We start from the raw sequence: 20238 nt of genomic DNA on the forward strand, positions 1-20238 counted from the left end.
GATGGATTCGGATCTCTGCCTCCACCAGACCACTGGGATTCAAGATCCTGGTGGAGCTTGCGGTTCTCTAGCAGTTGGACCATCAGGGTTGTCACGTGGCAGTAATAAGACCGCCACACTCGTAATGATGCCCTTAGTTACAGCCTGGTAGGCAGAGTGTTGGGCGGCTAGCTCAGCAGAGGTTATGGCCTACTGTGAACACTGCCCCACCATATTTAGAGATACCACAAAGCAAACAGAGATCTTATGTGCCTTCAGTGGATCTGCCAGTTTGCGGCTCCATCAAGAGCAGTCATAGTACGCTGAGCATGCAACACAATTGGTAAATCAGCTCAATAAGTATTATGTTTTCAATAACAAACTCCTAGTTGGAAGTTCAACACAATGAACCTCAAGCTCAAGGAGTTTTCTCCCTGCTCATGGGAGCTGTAATACTTCTTCCCTATCTGGCACTGCTGCATTGCAATGGATGGGAATCCCTGGTAGAGAAAACATCAGACAGTTGCCTGCCCTAAGTTCACAACAAGTGCCAATCTGACCTAGCGACCCTGTGGATGATGTCCTTCCAGGTGACAAGCTCACATAAGCAGTGTCCACTGAGGCTCCACTGATGTTAACAGAGCCCTTTGTTACATTAAAGTAATTCTACACAAGACTCTCGGTGAAGGTGAAGACAGGATCTCTTCTTTTATTTGTCAAGTTAAGCTAATACAGGAGAAACATCCCAGCCTCCGCCAGCACTCCACACCTCCTGCTCGCCTCTTCACCAGATAGTAGAATCCTTGCACATTCAAACCGTAACATTCTACAGACGCTATGACATAGTAACATTCTGAAAGAACACACAATATAACACCTCTCCCTCCCCTCTATACACACATTAATACATCGATAATTAAATACACAGTATCAAGACAAGTAAAACAAGAATGTAAAAGAAATTAAAGTGGTTATTTCACTCTAACTTATAGTTCTTAAGATATGTGGGTATCTTGACGTTCCTGTTTGACCTCCTCAAATTAGGTTCCTTGATGGAACTTTCTGTACTCTCTTGCAATCTTCTTGAAGGTGTTCTTCTTGCACAAATATCAATTCCTTCTGTTTCATCGTCCTTAGTGTGACTAACAGCTCCAGTAAACTTGACAACTCTATTTAAATTCCATATTCTGTTATCCTGGGTCTTAACAACATTGGTAAAGAGTTTTATAACCTTTATTGGAGGAGATAATTTTCTTTCACTCTTTTTTGCAAGAGGTTGTTTAATCATAACCCAATTATCAACCTTAATGAGTGTTTTCTTTACACAGTTTGTTCTATCGAAGTTCAGTTTTCTCTTTAACAACTTTTCATGTTCTTTAAGTCTCCAATCACTTTTTATCACTTTTCTTCCCTTCCTGTCTAACAGATCATTAACCCATTTAGGTTCTAAGATTTTATTTCCACGTCTCCCACGGAAAAGTGAAAATGGTGTTTGACCAGTAGTGGAATGAGGGGTGTGTCTATATACCTAAACTTTCTTCAGTACTTCCTGCTTCCAATCTACTTGGTTGCCTTTTGCAATAGAGATGGTCTCTTTTATGACTATTAAATCTTTCTACCATTCCATTGCATTCTGGATGATATAATGCACAAAGTTTATGTTTAATGCCACACCCACTCAAGAAGTCATTCATTTCTTTGGATATTAGCTCTACCCCATTATCAGTGAGAAGATTTGAGGGAATACCTTCCTTAGTTATTAAATCTTTCAGAAATTCAATGACTTTCCACGTCTCAATGTTCTTAGTAAAACACACTTCTGACCATCTAGAGAATATGTCCACCACAACAATTATATAGTCAATCGAATTCTCGTCATGAATGGGTCCCAAAATATCTAATGCAATGTCCGTCCACAGACCTTTAGGATTTTCTCTAATTACCATAGGTTGTACCCTGGGTTTCATAGCCTTTTCACTAACCGCACACTGTACGCATTCTCTCACTAGACGCTCTACCTGGGTATCCATACCAGGCCACCAGTATGAGTAACGTAACCTTTCTTTGGTCTTAGAAATACCCATATGACTGCTATGAGCTTGGTTCATTAGTTGGTCTCTAAGCTTAAGTGGAGGCACTAACCTCGTACCTCTAAATAGAAGATCTTGACTCACTGCTAGTTCATCCCTAACATTCCAATAACTTTCACTCTCCATACTTCCCTGATGTATTCTTCTCCAACCATTATTTCAGTTAAGACCTTGTCAGATAAAGATTCTTCACACCATTTATCCTCAGAAATTATTTCAAAATCTACCTCACACACACGTTCCAAATTTTCCATGTCATTACTTACCGACTCATCATCTTGAAGATGAGAATTGGGTGTAACAAATCTAGACAAAACATCAGCAGGTATGTTGTCAGCACCAGGGACATATCTTATAACAAAATAATATTGCTGCAATCCAATACTCCACTTGGTGATCCTCCCTGACACAGAATCAATTCCTTTAGAACAGAGAACTTCACACAGGGGCTTGTGATCCGTCCTCACCACAAAAGAACCTCCCCACAAGAACTTCTTCAACTTCTTTATGGTCCAAAATACCGCTAGAGCTTCTATTTCAATGACAGAATACTTAGTTTCTGCTCCTTTCAGGCTTCTGGATATGAAAGCAATAGTGTTTTCAGGAGCGCATCCTCCTTGTTGTAACAGTGCTCCCAATCCTTTACTACTCACATCGGTGGTTAAGAACGACTGTGAATTTGGGTCAAACTCTTTCAAAGCAGGAGCACAAGATAGAGATTCCTTAATACTGCCAAACTCTTTCTCACATTCCTCGCTCTATATGAATTCTACTCTTTTCTTTAACAAACCTCTCATGTGATAACATGAACTCGCAAAACCTTTGATGAATTTACTACAGTATTCCGCCAGACCCAGAAATCTCAACAACTCTTCTTTAGACGTGGGGGAGGCTAGACCATGGATAGTGTCAACCAGTTCTTTCTTCGGTATGTGACCATCACCAGTTATGGTGTGGCCCAAATAGTCTATAGTGTTATCTGCAAATTTACATTTTTCTGATTTGATTGTTAGACTATGCTCAGAAATCTTTCTTCGAACTTCTCTAAGTCTTACTTCATGTTGAAAGGAATCTTTACTCTAAATTAAGATATGATCCTGATAGATGCATACACCCTCTAGTCCTTTCAAAATGCGTTCCATCAATCTCTGAAACACAGAGGCAGCTGAAATCAAACCAAATGGTAAACGGATAAATCTAAATGTTCCAAAAGGCATTATGAAAGCTGTTAAACTTCTACTGGATTCAGCTAACAATACTTGGTGGTAAGCTGAGGTTAGATCGATGGTAGAAAACACTTTTGCTCCGGATACCCTGGTTAGTAGCTCAGAGATGTTGGGAAATGGATATTTATCAACTACCACACATTTGTTGAGCCTGCGAAAGTCAATGCATAGTCTTATCTTGCCGTTAGGTTTCTTAGCAATAACTATCGGACCCAACCATTCTGTTCCTTCTACCTCCTCAATTACCCCTTGATCTATCAGTTTCTCCAATTCATCTTTGAGTTGACTCCTTATAGCAAAAGGAACATTACGAACCTTACTGCAGTAAGGAACAGACCCAGAAACTAATTTGATGTTGTGTGAGTAACCTTTCATACATCCAATCCTGTCAGAAAAGACTTCTGTAAAGTCTCGGCGGAGAGATTTCTCCAAGTCTGAGGCATTGTAAGTGTTATCAATCAACTCAACAGTCGTTTGGTCTTTCAATATAATCGGGGGCATGCTATTCGGATCTAGCATGACTCCTAAGTCCTTCTGGTGCCACCAGCTAATTATACTGTCTCCTTTCTTCGAGACATATATCTTCCCAGAGGTGTAACACTGATTGTACTCAATCAACCCTTGGAAGTATCCATGTAAATCAATAGGTTCACCACCATATGCACACGGTTTGAAATCTGGTTTCAATACCTTGACGCACCCTCTGAACTGTTCTTGGTAAAACTGGTTGGAAACAATAGTAATTTTGGCACCAGAATCAAAGAGTACCTTAGTTTGTTTACCTTCAATAGCAATATAATCCAAAGGGCCACTGGGTTTAAAGTCAGACACTTGTAGTACTATTTGGCCACATTGTGACACACAACCATCGTCATCATTCAGGAGTTGTGAATCAACTGCATTCACACTTTCTTTAGACTTATGCTGATTGCACACGATCGAGAAATGACCCCTTTTTTTACAGAACAGACAGAAACTGTTGATAGCTGGACATGTGCTATCATTCGCAAAATGACCTTCTTTTCCACATCCGTAACATCTTCCTTTCTTACCAGAATTTTGGGGTGTAGGTTTTGTGCCATTCTTATAGTTTTTTGATTTGCTATCTTTTACCATAGCCACGTCATTGTGACCATTCCTTTTTATAACATCAACACACTTTAAAGAATGTTCAATACGTCTAGCTAGAGAAATGACTTAGTCAAGGTGAGGATCATCTAACAACCACAACTCATCTCGCACTTTATCAGTGATACAGCCCTGCATAAATTGTTCGCGAATTCTTTCATCTATAGATGAACCAAATTTGCAAGACCAAGCTAAACGTCTTATGTCAGTGACGTAATTTTCAACAGATTCACCATTTACTTGTCGTCTTTGGCCAAAGTAATATCGTTCCAATATAGTGCTGACTTTTGGTAAGTAATGTAAGTCCAATTTCCTGATACAGATTTCATACTCATTTATGTTAACTGCTTCGTTGTCAGGTATTTCAGGTAGGTGGTCAAAAACTTCTTGACCATCAGTTCCTAAGCAGTGCATCAGTAAAGCAGTTCTTCTCTCTGTGTTCAAGGAAGTTACGCAAACTCTGGCATACCGTTCAAAAACTTTTTTCCATTTTCCCCATTTGATAAGAGGTTCACTAGGGGTGGAGTGGAAAAAAGGAGGAGCCGCCACCTTTTGCATAGTGAATGTTTTAAGAATGTGTGCCTATCGCAGTATAAGACACCGAGGAAGAGTTGTAACTACAAAGTAATGTCTAGTTTCTTATAAGATAAGAAGAAAGAGAAAAAAAAAAAATATATGTGAAAAAAATGTTTTTAAAAAAAAAACCTTTGAGGCTCGTGTGAGATATCCGATGAGTGGAAGTGATTCAGTGCTCTTGAAAAACAAGTAGGTCAAGAGGCAAATGGTGAGCGTGAAACAGACAGGAGGCTGAAGCTGATTGTTGCCACCTTCAAGGGATCAATGAGAGCGCAGTGCCGTAAATAAAAGAGAACTTTTGCTGAATAGGTTTTCCGTACGTACTGGGAATCATGCCAAGTCTGACAGCAGAAGCTGGTTGCTGACGCGCAGCGCACGTAATGATTTGGAGGACTTGACTCGTGCTGAACTGACAGTAGACGCGCAGCGTGCGTACTCGGACTTGTGTTAAGTTCGAAAGCACGAGGTGACAGCAGAATAGCAGCGCGCGTGTTGGAAACGTTGCTAGGATACCGCAACGCTGAGATTGCCGAAAGCCGAAACCATAAAATTAAATGAAGCGCAATGGTCCGGAAAAAAACATTTAAAGTAAACAAACTCCGCTCTTTGAGGTAAAAAAAGAATAGAACTTATCTGGAGTTGGGATGTTTTCCTCAGGCAGATTGTCCGAGATGAGGCACGTAGATAAGACTCTCTCGTTGCCAGTGTTACATTAAAGTAATTCCACACGAGACTCTCGGTGAAGGTGAAGACAGGATCTCTTCTTTTATTTGTTAATACACGTAGTCAAGCTAATACAGGAGAAACATCCCAGCCTCCGCCAGCACTTCACACCTCCTGCTCGTCTCTTCACCAGATAGTAGAATCCTCGCACATTCAAACCGTAACATTCTACAGACGCTATGACATAGTAACATTCTGACAGAACACACAATATAACACCCTTCACTACTCTAGTTACACCGTTGGATCCTCAACCGTGGCGAGGTGCATAAACTGCCAAGTTTCAATGGTTCAGCTACTCTGCCAGAAACCTAAACGAGGCTTTCATTTTAAAAAAGCACTAAGGCCCTCATTACAACATTGGCGGTAAATCCCGCTTACCGCCGTGCAGAAGACCGCCAACACACCGCTGCAGCGGCGGAATTCCGCTACAGCTATTACAACCCACAGCTTGGAATCCGCCAAAATCCAGACACCCACACAAGTCTGCCACACCAAAGGTCAGTGATAAACTGGCGATAACAAATCCGACACCCTCACGCCAACAGGAATACGCCCACAGTATCATGACCCATGAATCCACACAGCGGTCTTTCAACCGCGTTATTCCATTGGCGGTACACACCGCCGCGCTCAAAATACACAAAACACTTACAAAACACAACCACATTGGACAATTCCAAATACACACACTTGATACACATACACACACCACTCCCACACACCCAATCCAATATAAAACACACACCCACATCACCCAAAAACACTTACTACCAAAATTGAGAAAGAAGGCCAGAGAGAGACACCACCAGAAACAACACTAGCATCCACAGGCACACAACACTATCACTCACACAACATCCACACACCTCAGACAACACACACAAACACATCCCCTCACACATCACAACCAACACCACCTCACACATCACCCACACCATATCATGGCACCTCAACGACACCCCAGGTTCTCTGAGGAGGAGCTCAGGGTCATGGTGGAGGAAATCGTCCGGGCAGAGCCACAGCTATTCAGATCACAGGTGCAGCACACCTCCATTGCAAGGAAGATGGAGCGATGGCGCAGAATCGTCAACAGGGTCAACACAGTGGGACAGCATCCAAGAAGTAGGGATGACATCCGGAAGAGGTGGAGCGACCCATGGGGAAAGGTGCGTTCCGTGGTCTCAAGACACCAGATTGCAGTACAGAGGACTAGCGGCGGACCCCCACCTCCACTCCCACAACTAACAACATGGGAGGAGCAAGTCTTGTTTATACTGCATCCTGAGGGCCTCACAGGAGTAGCAGGAGGACTGGACTCTGGTAAGTCAACTCTTAACTATAACATCCCCCACGCTACATGCATGCTATCACATACCCTTACCCTCACCCTCACCCTCACCCCCATCACTCCAGCACCTCACAAATGTCCCACTATCACAACCCACACATCCCAACACCAAGCCCTGCATGCAACACCGAAGCATGGACACCGATCACCAAAGCATGTCCACAACAGATACCCACACAGACCCCAAACCAATTATCACACAAGGTCCTAGACAAGAATGCAAGCACTGGAGTACAGGGTCACTCACCAATTGCACACGATGGCACACACAGATGCAATAATCATGCCTTTACACCCCTGCAGGACCCCTACCCAACATCACCGGACAGGAGGTTCCAGACATGTCCACTCCCCCCACAGAAGAGGCCCACAGTGATGACAGCAGCTCTGTCCAACTGGATCAAGATGACCAGTCCGGCCAATCTGGGACCTCGGGACAGTCGGTTCCCCTGACACTGGCACATGCCACCACAGAGCCTCCCCCTCAGGAAACACCATCACAGCACCCACCCAGCAGGCCCATCCCTCTGTCCCCAAGACACGTCAAGCAGCAGTGTGTCCACCACGCCAAGAAAATCAGGGACCTGGGGGCAGTGGCAGTGGGCACACGGTTCAGGGGACAGAGGCACAAGAAAACAGGGGAACTGGGAGGACAGCTGTGCGACAGGGGGAGGACAGGTCCAGGGAACCCACTCTTCATGAGGCCCTCTCCAACATCATGGGAGCGTACCATCATTCCGAGGAGACGATGGCAATGATACTGGCCAACTTTCAGGAGACCCAGCAGCTGCAGGAGGAACACTATCTGGGGATCAGGGAGGAACTCAAGTCCATCAACACGACCCTGGTCACCTTTGTAGGGGTGCTGAAGGACCTTGTCAACACCAGGAGGGACCCTGTGGCACAACAAGGGGCCCCTGACACTAGCCTGGATGATGAACAGCCCACCACCTCAGCCGACGCTAGTGGACAGGAGGCACCGCCACAGGACCACGACACCAGCACCCCACCCCCTGCAGATGGAGAACCACCCAGCAAACGGTCCCTGAGATCCAGGAACAAGACAGAGAACAATGCCAAGACCCCCACCAGGAAATGAGACCCCCATGAATGTCATCCTTCTGTTCCACTTTGTCACCCTGTCCATCCTGAAACTGCCCTAGTTCCACTTCCTATGCCCCTTTGGACAATGCACCTGTGAAACAAATAGACTGGACTCTGCTATGGACATTCCTCCACCATCACCCCTGCCCATTTTAAAACCCCGCCACTTATTTTCACAAAAATAGACACCCTTGAATCACAAAACAATCAGTCTGTGCTTTCACAAATGTGTATTTACAATAACTATGGAATATAGCAATGTCAATTTTATTGTCAACATACCGATGTAACACAGCTCTAGTCCATGAGGTAATATAGCAGTGGGCACATATTGGGACCCATATCTGTTAAATGGAAAGGCAAAGTGGCAAGTCAGGGTCCATACACTGGGTAAAAGTGACAGACTTATGATAGGTCAAACAATTGTATGAGATGTGTGAGGCAGTGATATCTTCTTACCTGTGTCTCACTGGAAGTATTGCTGGATAACGTTGTTTCTGTTGTCGAGATCCTCTTCTTCTGCCTCTTCTTCTTCACTGTCCACAGGCTCCACAGCTGCCACAAGACCTCCAGCTGGACCATCCTCCTGCGGAAAAGGCACCTGTCGTTGCAAAACCAGGTTGTGCAGCATACAGCAGGCCATGATGATCTGGCACACCTTCTTCGGTGAGTAGTAGAGAGAACCACCTGTCATATGGAGGCACCAGAACCCGGCCTTCAGGAGGCTGAAGGTTCTTTCTATAATCCTCCTAGTTCGCCCATGTGCCTCATTGTAGCGTTCCTCTGCCCTTGTCCTGGGATTTCTCACTGGGGTCAGTAGCCATGACAGGTTTGGGTACCCAGAGGCACCTGCAAATGTCGAGGGACAACTGTTAGGCACACACTAACCCTTAGGGACAACCCCAGACCCAGACAATGATTCACACGGTATAGGGTCCTTGTCCTCGCCTATTAGCCACACACTGTGCCTCTGAAGTTGCCCTATCACATAAGGGATGCTGCTATTCCTCAAAATGTAAGTGCCATGCACTGAGCCTGGAAACATGATGTTCACATGGGAGATGTACGGTCAGCCAAACACACCATCTGCACATTCATAGAATGGTAGTTCTTCCTGTTTCTGTACACCTGTTCACTCCTGCGGGGTTACCAATGCCACATGTGCCCCATCAATGGCACCTATGATGTTGGGGATAAGTCCCAGGGCATAGAAGTCACCTTTTACTGTGGGCAAATCCTCCACCTGAGGGAAAACGATGTAGCTGCGCATGTGTTTCAGCAGGGAAGACAACACTCTGGACAACACGTTTGAGAATATAGACTGGGACATCCCTGATGCAATGGCCACTGTTGTTTGAAAAGACCCACTTGCCAGGAAATGGAGTACTGACAGGACCTGCACTAGAGGGGGGATTCCTGTAGGATGGCGGATAGCTGAAATCAGGTCTGGCTCCAACTGGGCACACAGTTCCAGGATTGTGGCATGATCAATTCGGTAGGTGATAATGATGTGTCTGGCTTCCATTGTCGACAGGTCCACAAGTGGTCTGTACACCGGAGGATGCCGCCATCTCATCACCTGCCCCAGCGGACGTGCCCTATGGAGGAGAACAGCGAGCAGTCAGCCAACACTGAGGTATCACAAACTGTCATTTGCACACATTTGTTAATCGGCAATGTGCCTGTTACTGTGTGTATGCAAGGCCAAGATAGGTGTGACACAGTTATTATTAATGCCATGTGGCCCCCTGAAATGGCGGCTGCCTGACCTGTAAGGTGGGACAAGGGGATATGAGGTAACACCATCGAAGTAGTCAGTCGAAGACCGCAGAGCAATCCTGCATTGGTTGACATTGGGCCCTATGGGTCCCAGGAGCCAATGACGATGTACTCCGGTGGTGACAGTACGCACTGCTGCGGACGTGACCGCCATTTTCTATCTGAACACTCACTTGAGACCTCAGTCTGGAAGCGACGATGGCTCATGTTTCTCTGAGAAAGGGCCACTGCCTTCACTTCGGAGGAGGTGGAGAAGTTAGTGGATGGGGTCCTCCCCCAGTACATGCTACTCTACGGTCCTCCAGACAAGTACACTGTGAGCATGCTGCATGGCCAATGCCTGTTTGGAGTGGTGTGGATGGAAGATACATGGGGGGGGGACTGAGCCCTGCATGAGCGGACCGTGAGTGTATGTGCATCAGGGCAAGGGTGGGAACGTGGGCCAATGACTGTGACGGTCCGGACAGTTAAAGTTTTTTTTGTCCCCTGTACTATACCTGTAGGTCAGCGCCCACCAGAAGAAGGATATTTGGCGTGCCATGGCCAAGGACGTCCGGACCCTGAGGGTCCACCAAAGACGGAGCACCCACTGCCGGAAAAGATGGGAGGACATTCGCCGCTTGAGCAAGAAGACGGCGGAGGCCCAGCTGGGGATGGCCTCCCAACGTGGGAGGGGTGCCCGTCGCACCATGACCCCCCTGATGTTCCGGATCCTGGTGGTGGCGTATCCAGAGTTGGATGGGCGCTTGAGGGCATCACAGCAGCCACAAGGGGGTGAGTACAGTCACATCCATCTGACTCTGCACGCATTACGAGGTGTCTGGGTGGGGGAGGTGGGCAGTGGGTTCCCCTAGGCCAGGGCGAGCTTTGTAGGCAATGTCCCTTTGTGAGGCAGGCTATGTGGCACCCCAACCCCACCAGTGCTAATAGCCATCTACACCTAGTCAGGCTCCTGTGACTTCCATGTGTGAAGCAATCGGGCATAGGCCTTGTACCCCATGGCCCTGTGAATTAACTAGGAACTATAAGTGCATGGCGTAGTGCAGAGGGCTGGTGTGTCTGTAGTGTCTGCCAGCGGTAGTGGCATTGCGTGCACTGAACATGTCTTTCTTCTGTCTCCCCCCCTTTTTGAGGTCTCCCTGTTCTTGTGTGCAATAGCATCATCAGGCGGAGGAGCAGTGGCACCGGAGCAGGAGGGAGCTGCATCCCACTTGGCCCTGGAGGGCGAGACAACGGAGTCTGAAGCCACCAGTGGGACGGAGGGCGAGGGGAGCTCCACGGCGGGGACAGGAGGTGACAGCAGCGACAGCGACTCCTCCTCTGAAGTGAGCTCCCTGGCGGTGGCGGGCCCCTCTGTGCCCACCGCATCAACAGGTACAGCCGCCACCCCCCCACCAGCACCGCCCTCCCAGCAGACCCTCAGTGTGTGTCCTGTGGCCGCTCACCCAGGAGGGTGGGCATCTCCTTCGCCCCAGGCACCTCAGGCCCTGCCCCAGTCAGCCCTGCAGCCCTCAGTGAGGAGGCTATTGACCTCCTGGGATCCCTCAATGTTGGGCAATCTACCATTGTGAATACCATCCAGGGTGTTGAGAGGCATTTGCAACAAACAAATGCATACCTGGAGGACATTCATTCTGGGCAGGCAGCCCAACAGAGAGCATTTCAGGCTCTGGCCTCAGCACTGATGGCAGCCATTGTCCCTGTGTCCAGCCTCCCCCCTCCAACTTCCTTCACCCAGACCCAATTCCCTGTACCTCAGCCTATCCCAAGGACACCATCTGACCAGCATGCACACACCTCCACACACAAGGGTGGCTCAGGCAAACATAAGCACCACACATCCCACAGGCACTCACACAAGCATCATACCCATGCAGACATAACACTGCCGCCACTGTGTCCCCCTCCTCCATGTCTCCCTCCTCCCTCCCAGTTTTGTCTCCACTCACACCTGCATGCAGTACATCCTCAGCCACTACCTCCATCACCAGCACGCCCATCACCACACACCGCTCAGGTGCACTCACCACCCCCACTACCATTCACACATCCCCTGTGTCCTCTCCCAGTGTGTCTGTGAACCCTCCTCCCAAAGTACATAAACGCAGGATAACACCCACCCAACAGCCATCCACCTCACAACAGCCTGCAGCCCATGCACCTTCACCCAAATTCAGCAAGCGTACACCTCCTACAACCACTACCTCTTCCTCCACTCCCAAACCCCTCCATCTACCCGTCCCAGTGTGTCCAAAAAACCTTTTCCTGGCTAATATTGTCCTCTTCCTTTCACCTCCCCCCCCATCTGTCCCCTAGCGCCAGGCTTTCCAGGTCCCAACCCAGCAACCCAGCACCTCAGCCACCACATCACCAGGCACAGTGGTGCCAGCAACTGCGGGCTATTGGAGTGCGCCAACCAACAGGGCTGTCAGTGTGCCACAGAGCGAGGGCAAGGACATTCCGCCACCTGCAAAAGTTAAAAAGTTGCCCACATCCCAGAGGGAGAAGCAGAAAACACCCGCCACCAAGGGCTCAGGGAAAACAAAAGGGGATGGTGGCAAGACAGCTGCGCCACCATCCAAGGTGGGGAAGGGCCCGAAAATAAAGGGCAGGTCAGGAGAGGGCATGGTGGCACCGACAATTGGACCAGTGTCACACCTTCTGTCCACGCCGACGGCAACCTGTACGGCGGAGAAGACCGCCACCTGCACCGCCACCAGCACCGCTGTCATTGAGGCCGCCACCAGCACCGCAGTCACTGAGCTCGCCACCAGCACCGCAGTCACTGAGCCCGCCACCAGCACCGCCGCCACAGAGGCCGCCACCAGCACCGCTGCCACAGAGCCCGCCGCCAGCACTGCCACCACAGAGCCTGCCACCAGCAACACCGCTACAGAGCCCACCGCAAGCACCGCCGCCACAGAGGCCGCCACCAGCCCCGATGCCACAGAGGCCGCCGCAAGCACCGCCACCACAGAGCCCACCACCAGCACCAATGCCACAGAGGCCACCGCCAGCACCGCTGCGACTGACCCCGCCGCAAGCACCACCAGCGACCCCGCAACATCCTGCGCCTGTGGCACCACCACAGACATGGCTGCCATCCCCAGTGGTCAGTCGTCCGAGGCTGGTGGTCAGTTCCAGGAGCCTGGCCAGCTTCCATGATGCACGACTTTCAGTGGAGAAAGGCATCCACTACCTCAGTCCTTGGCAGGATGAAGCACTCTGGGCACCAAGCCCCCTCCAGAACCAGTGGAGAGATACATCCACTACCTCAGTCCTTGGCAGGATGAAGCACTCTGGGCACCAAGACCCCTCCAGAACCAGTGGAGAAAGGCATCCACTACCTCAGTCCTTGGCAGGATAAAGCACTCTGGGCACCAAGCCCCCTCCAGAACCAGTGGAGACTGTTATCCACTTGAGAGACTGTGGCTTTGCACTCCCCAGGATAAAGCAGTGGGCAACCCACCCACTGGAGAGACTTGAGAGACTGTGGCTTTGCACTCCCCAGGATAAAGCAGTGGGCAACCCACCCACTGGAGAGACTTGAGAGACTGTGGCTTTGCACTCCCCAGGATATAGCAGTGGGCAACCCACCCACTGGAGAGACTTGAGATACTGTGGCTTTGCACTCCCCAGGATACAGCAGTGGCTTCGTGCATTCATCAGGCTGAGGTGCCCCCTGAGGTGCCTGTTTCATTTCGATCTGGTGCCCCTGCAGTGTTCTCTCCGTTTGAAGTCTGGTGTCATGTGTGGGCTTTGCCCCTGCATTTTGGGACTCTGATCCACGGACGATGTTTGAGTAATATCCGGACTTGTGTAGTTGGTGTACATATTTGTATATACTGATTTTTTAAATTGCACTATCTGATTTGTATTGATTACATTCGTTCAAATCAATTCCTTTTGTCCTTGTGTTATTGAAGGGGGGTGGGGGGGTGTATATGTAATGTTGCTGCATGCATTTGTGTGTATGGTATTTTGGGTGAGGGTGGGGGTTTTGCATGTTGCATGTGTGTGTCACTCTCTTTTCCCTCCCCCTCCCCTGTGTTGTAGGTGCAGTACTCACCGTGGTCGCCGTCAGCGTCTTTGGTGCTCGTGATAGAGGAGCAGGAAAAGAATCGCAGGGAGTATCTGGAGTGCTGGCTCCATGGCGTCCTGGTTCCTCGTGGGATGTGGAGAGGTGAGTGTTTTCCCTTCCAAGTCCTGTTTCCACCGTGTTTTTATTCGTGTTGGTTCCGCCCCGGGAAAGGTGGCGGATTGCCGGGTTGTGATAGGGTGGGCGGTACATTGTCTTCCGCCTGTCTGTTGGCAGTGACCGCCGGGGTGTTTGTACTGCCGTGGTGGTCGGAGTGTTAAAGTGGCTGTCTATGTTGGCGGTTTCCACCATGGTCGTGATTCCATTTTTTTTGCCGCCGGCCTGTTGGTGGTCTTACTGCCGCTTTAACACCGACCGCCATGGTTGTAACGAGGGCCTAAATCTAGTGTTAACAACTGTATGCAGTCATTAAGTTACCACCGGGTATTGACAGATTTATGTACCAGACAGAAATGATCAGGAATAACTAGGTCATTGCTGGTTTGTTCTCCGTGTTGTTCACTAATATTATCACCAGTCTTTTTGGTTGCAATATTCATTTTATTGACAGAATTACTCTTACATGAATTACTAATAATATAATTGATTCACATCTGCAGAACAGTACACATCTATAGTGACCCAATAACGACATATCCCTGTTGCAAATGTAGTCTTACCACAGTAGTCTAACATAGGGTTTAAGTTGTTAATGAAATATTTAAAATATATCAATTATTCTTCTCAAGTCTAAAAACTAGAGTAAAAGACGTCAGAAAGAACAATCCTTTTCTTACCTCTCCGCTCACCATAACATCAAAGCGAATTCCAAAAACCTTGTATAAGTTTCGCATGCTGACATCGTTTTCTATATAGTATCTGGCGTACCTTTGAGGAGAAACATGAACCATGTTATATGAGATATGCACATGGAAAGGCTTTTCAGACTAAAATCTTTTGTACACAACGATGCAATAACATAAAGTAGGCAACAACCCTGCAGTTCCTAACATGTAGCTTACCATTGTTTAACCACTGAGAGCATTGCGTCATCTCCAAAGGTCCCACACACCCCCATTCAGTATTACATAGACCTCTTTATGTAAGTATTTTGGAAAATGGGGACTATGCAAAAATGGGAGGGGTTAGGGAGGAGTAAGGAAGTGTTTAGGGAAGGGTTTATGGAAGGTCTTACACCCACCCATGAAAGAATAAGCCCACTCCTATTAACAAATGCAGTTGTAAAGTCTCTACAGCCAAAAAACATGCAAAACAGTTATACATGTACTTCACCTCAGACCTAGAATAAGTCTAGCACCACACATGGCCAACCACTGGTACTGCAACACCCTCCCAAGGAAAAAATGAAGGCAAGGACTTAAAAGAACGTTAAATCAGAAATAATGTTAAAATACATTAATTTATTTCAAAGTTTTAAAAACATTTGTCAATTTAATTTAATGATAACAATTATATATGAATAGTAAACAATATATTATTATAAAATATTTTAATAACCATTGTGAATTTAAAAAATGTTTTAAAAAGAAATGCAATTATTTTGTTATCAATTTATTTTGTTTTTAATATATAGTAAATACTCATAACTATAGTTCAGGAGGGATTGTTTTTCAAGTAAAACTTTTATAAAATAGTTTTAATTTAATGATATTTAAATTAACTATCTATTTCAAAATTAAGTTATTAGTGCTATAGCATTTTTTTCTTTTGTTCTATACTGAAAATAAATATATATAACATATTTAAAATACTATTTTTCATATTTTTTTGGTTGATATTTAATAAACTGTTTTACAGAGTCTATACTTTACCATAGAAAGGTTTCCACCAGTGGAGGAGTTCTCCACCTACGTGTTTAAAATTACCAGTAGTAATGCTAGACTCATAACTTTGACTCCACCCCCAGAATTCAGACCTGTAAGTCTACACTTTAGAGGAAATTTGCACTCATGAATTGTGACTTACCAAAAATATTAAACATACTATAAAATGTACAAGTAAGTTTGCGCATGTAGATCTGTTCAGATTGTGGGCAGATAATTATAATAGGCCATGATTGACAGCCCTGGAGTTGAGGCTGAAGGCAGTGCAAGTTTTTACAGTGCTTTCCATTGAGCAGAAGGTGTTCAGAATATATGCTTATTATTTCCTTGACCCCTGTGCAGAGTACCCAGAGAAATAGTAGCATGTACTTCTTAAATAGTGATTATATACAAGTGTGTGAAGGAGGTATACAGCTGTCAAAATATTGAGAGGGTGAAAGTGAAAGAAAATGCATTGGCTATGGCTAGGTAGATGCATTGTGTCTGCGAAGCAAAAGAGCTGCAAGGAAGTACATGCAGGAGAGAGTGAAAAGAGGATGCTGAATATGAAGGAGATGAGGTGTGAGGTATGCAGATGGACAATTTCAGAAAGATGTGGGAAAAAAGAGTGTGAATGTCTAACAAGGTGACTTAATAATGTTTAAATCACAATCTCATATTTTCAGAACTGAAACATTTTCAGATTTAATTATTCATAACAAAATCATCTATCTCTTACTGCTAAGTGAACTGGCAGAGCCAAACAGTTTTGCTCGTTTCAGGTGCATCTCTGTTAGTATATGATATATCTGGATACAAAAAACAGCCTACTGATTGGGTGGTACACTAAGGGATGCACAGGATTTTAGTTTATGTGTTTTAAGACTCACCATTATTTATACGGTCACACATCTTGGAAAGGATTCCTAATTATGCTTCTTATGCCACAAATCTCTTAGAGACACCCTCACTTTTTTCATCCCACTTAAAGCCCTGCTCAAGGCTACACTGTTTCTTAATAGTGATCTTTTATTGCAATTTTATTTCATAAGTAATGCTGTCAGTCATAGAAAACAGTGGCTTTTAAAAAACTCACTTTGTGTGAACAAAGGTAGGCTTCCACATTTATGTTAGTTCTATAAGAGCTTTAACTAAAAGTGTTGTCTCTTTTTTAAGTAATGCATGAGTTCACATGAGGTGTGTGCTTAAAAGTGGCATGGTGAACAGCCTGACCCAGCTGGATCCTGTCTACTGCATGCCAGAGTGAGACAAGAGTCTAGAGCCAATTGTGTAGGATGTATTTGCCTGGTTTACACAGAGATGGTTGGGGACAGTTCAGATACCATGTTCCACCACCATAGGAACCCTTGCATACAGGCGTCTCAGACTGTGGCCAGCTTTCTACAAACCCAATACAGAAATTGTGCCGCCCCTTTCCATCAGCTCTCAGAAGTCCATCTTCCTCGGCGACCTCAACTTTCACTTTGATAATCCAATGGATCTTAACTCGCCTGCTCAAAAACCTCGACAACATTGGACTCGCCCAGCTTGTTCAGGGTCCAAGGCACAATGTAGGACATACTGTGCCCTCCATATTCACCTCTGGCAACAAGATCAAATTCAGCCACACCACCCTGCTCACCACTCTCCATCGTTCACTTCATCATCAACACACCACCAGCCACCACTCCAACCATACCCAGCACCACCAGAAGCAGATGGAAACGGATTACTGAAGCAAACTGGGTCACCATCCTCAAGACCAACCAGCCAATCCCCACCACAGGACCAAACCGCAATGCAACAAACTTCAACAAATGGATATCTAACTGCACCGATGACCTTGCACCCCTCAAGCACACAAAAAAGAGGAGGACCTACAAACAAGACAACTGATACACCGATGACTTCAGAGAATCCAAATGCTACTGCAAACGCCTAGAAAGGAATTGAAGAATCAGCCAGGTCACCTTCAACAAAACAACTACAAGGCCACGCTCAGATGCTACCACCACCAAATCAAAGGAACAAGAAAAAAAGCCACAGCACTGAAGGGAGAAACCAGCTCCAACAGCTCCAACAATTGCAAAGAACTCTTCACCATTGTCAAGGAATTATCCTACCCAGCAGCCGCTACAACTTTATCAGACCCTGCAACAAAAGCTCCAACTCCTTCTACAACAAACCCACAAGACATCCTCCAACAACTGCCCACTACCATGTGCAAGGACAAGCACCTAACAGATTGGAAACCACTTACTACTGAGGACACTTCCACAGTTATGAAATTCACCCACTCGGGAGCCCCCACTGGCCTATGCCACCACCACATCTATGGTTTAGGAGGATACACCATCAGCTCCATGCTCACATCAATCATGAACACATCAGTCGAATGCACAACCTTCCCAGTCAACTGGAAGCATACAGAAGTCATCACCTCCTGTATTAAAAAACATCAGCTGAACCTAGCAAACTCAGCAACTACTGACCCATCTCACTGCTACCTTTCCCTGCCAAAATCATGGAGAAGGCAACCAACAAACATGTTTTCAGTCATTCATCTAGAACATCACCAACCGCTGGACAGCACACAATCAGGCTTCTGCAGCAACCACATCACAGAAACCACCCTCATTGCAACCACCTATGACATCTGGACCATCCTTGACTGCAAAGATACCACAAGCCTCATCCTGCTTGATGTCTCTGTAGCATTCAACACCATCTCACACCACACCCTCATCCTGGAATACAAGGAGCAACTCTAAAATGGACAGCCTCCTTCCTGACATACAGAATTTAAAGAGTCAGGCTCCCATCATACACCTTAGAACCCAAGAAACTTATCTGTGGAGTCTCACAAGTATCACCTCTTAACCCAACACTCTTCAACATCTACATCACACCCCTCGCAGACATCAGAAGAGCCCGAGGAATCAACATCATATCTTACGCTAATGCCACGCAGCTCATCCTATCTCAGGCAATGCCAACAAAACCAGAAACAACTTCACATACTGCATGACAAGCATGGCTGACTTGAAAAAGAACTGCCTGAAGCTTAACACGGACAAAACAGAAGTCTGAACTTTTTAAACAAGAGCTCACCATGGGCTCCTCCTGGTGGCCAGCTGAACTAGGACCCATTCCAATCCCATCAGAAAAAGCCAGAAACCTAGGATTCATCCTGGATGATAAAATCACCATGCATCCCAGGAAACACCATCATTACCTTCCTTCCTCATTCATCGAATGCTACACAAGAATTTCAATGGCTACCCCAAAACACCAGACACACAGAGACTTAAGCCCTCATCGCAAGCAGGCTAGATCACGGCAACACACTCTACGCTGGAATCCTAACAAAGCTGACATGGAGACTCCAGACCATTCAGAACATCCTCCGCCTCTCTTACCTCACCTCTCACCTCAGAGAGCTCCACCAGCTCCCCATACTGAAACACTTCCAATTCAAACTTCTCACTCACTCATTCAAGGCCCTCCAAAACATTGGCCCTACCTACCCCAACCACTGCCTACGCTTCTACCAACCCACTAGACAACTACGATCAACATCTCTTTCTCTCTCAAATATTCTGCAAATTCAGGGAAGCAGAGCTGGAAGTCGCTCTTTCTCCTACATCACCACCAAGGCCTAGAGTGTCCTCCCCCAACATATCAGGACCTCGTCCTCACTACTCAACTTCTGCAAGAAGCTGAAGACCTGGTGGGGTGAGTTCACCAAATAAACTCCACCACTTGTTTCTTGTTATGTGTTTATTGTTAGACAAATTTGAGCCGCCTTCCAGCTGATCCGCACCTTCCAACCGCCACCCAAGTTTTACGAGCCCTCAACATGAGCCACTCATTCTTTCCCCAAATTCTCAATTCTAATACATCTAAATAACAACATTATCTCCTTTTTTTTAAACATAATCCCATGAATATATCACTTATTAATCAAACATACAACATGTTTACAAGTCAAACACAAGAAAACATATATAACCTAAGAAAAATATGGAACAAACACCAACAAACAAAGGACAAACCTACTTAATTACATAATCTACAAAATATTTATTTTTATACTTTGAGCCTATTACCTAAAAAAAAAAAAAGCCTACAAATCTTGTTTCAATTACCAGGGTAAACATTTCTCACGGGTACATCTGCGTACACTCCTAATCTCTGCTACATTATCCTCAAATCTGAATGACAATAGACAAGCAATCTCCTTTTGCACATTGAGCGTTCAAGACTCATCAGCGGAAACACCCTTGTTAACACAATCTTCTGCCCACCCACTAGATTCAGTCCTTGTGGGAGCCTTCTCTTGTAACTTTACAATCTTATCCATGTTCCACCACTGACCCCC

At 46.3% G+C, this 20238-nt stretch overlaps 1 protein-coding gene across 1 annotated transcript in view; it reads right to left on the minus strand.

The window, feature by feature from the left end:
- The window catches only part of P2RX1 (purinergic receptor P2X 1), a 450021-nt gene that overhangs the window by 75965 nt on the left and 353818 nt on the right, over window positions 1-20238 (minus strand). Inside the window, exon 9 of the mRNA XM_069226686.1 lies at window positions 14832-14922. Within this exon, the coding sequence (XP_069082787.1) occupies window positions 14832-14922 (91 nt within the window). The remainder of the gene's footprint in view (window positions 1-14831; window positions 14923-20238) is intronic.

This window comes from Pleurodeles waltl, chromosome 3_2 (assembly GCF_031143425.1).
Source record: "Pleurodeles waltl isolate 20211129_DDA chromosome 3_2, aPleWal1.hap1.20221129, whole genome shotgun sequence".
Classification (NCBI taxonomy): Eukaryota; Metazoa; Chordata; class Amphibia; order Caudata; family Salamandridae; genus Pleurodeles; species Pleurodeles waltl.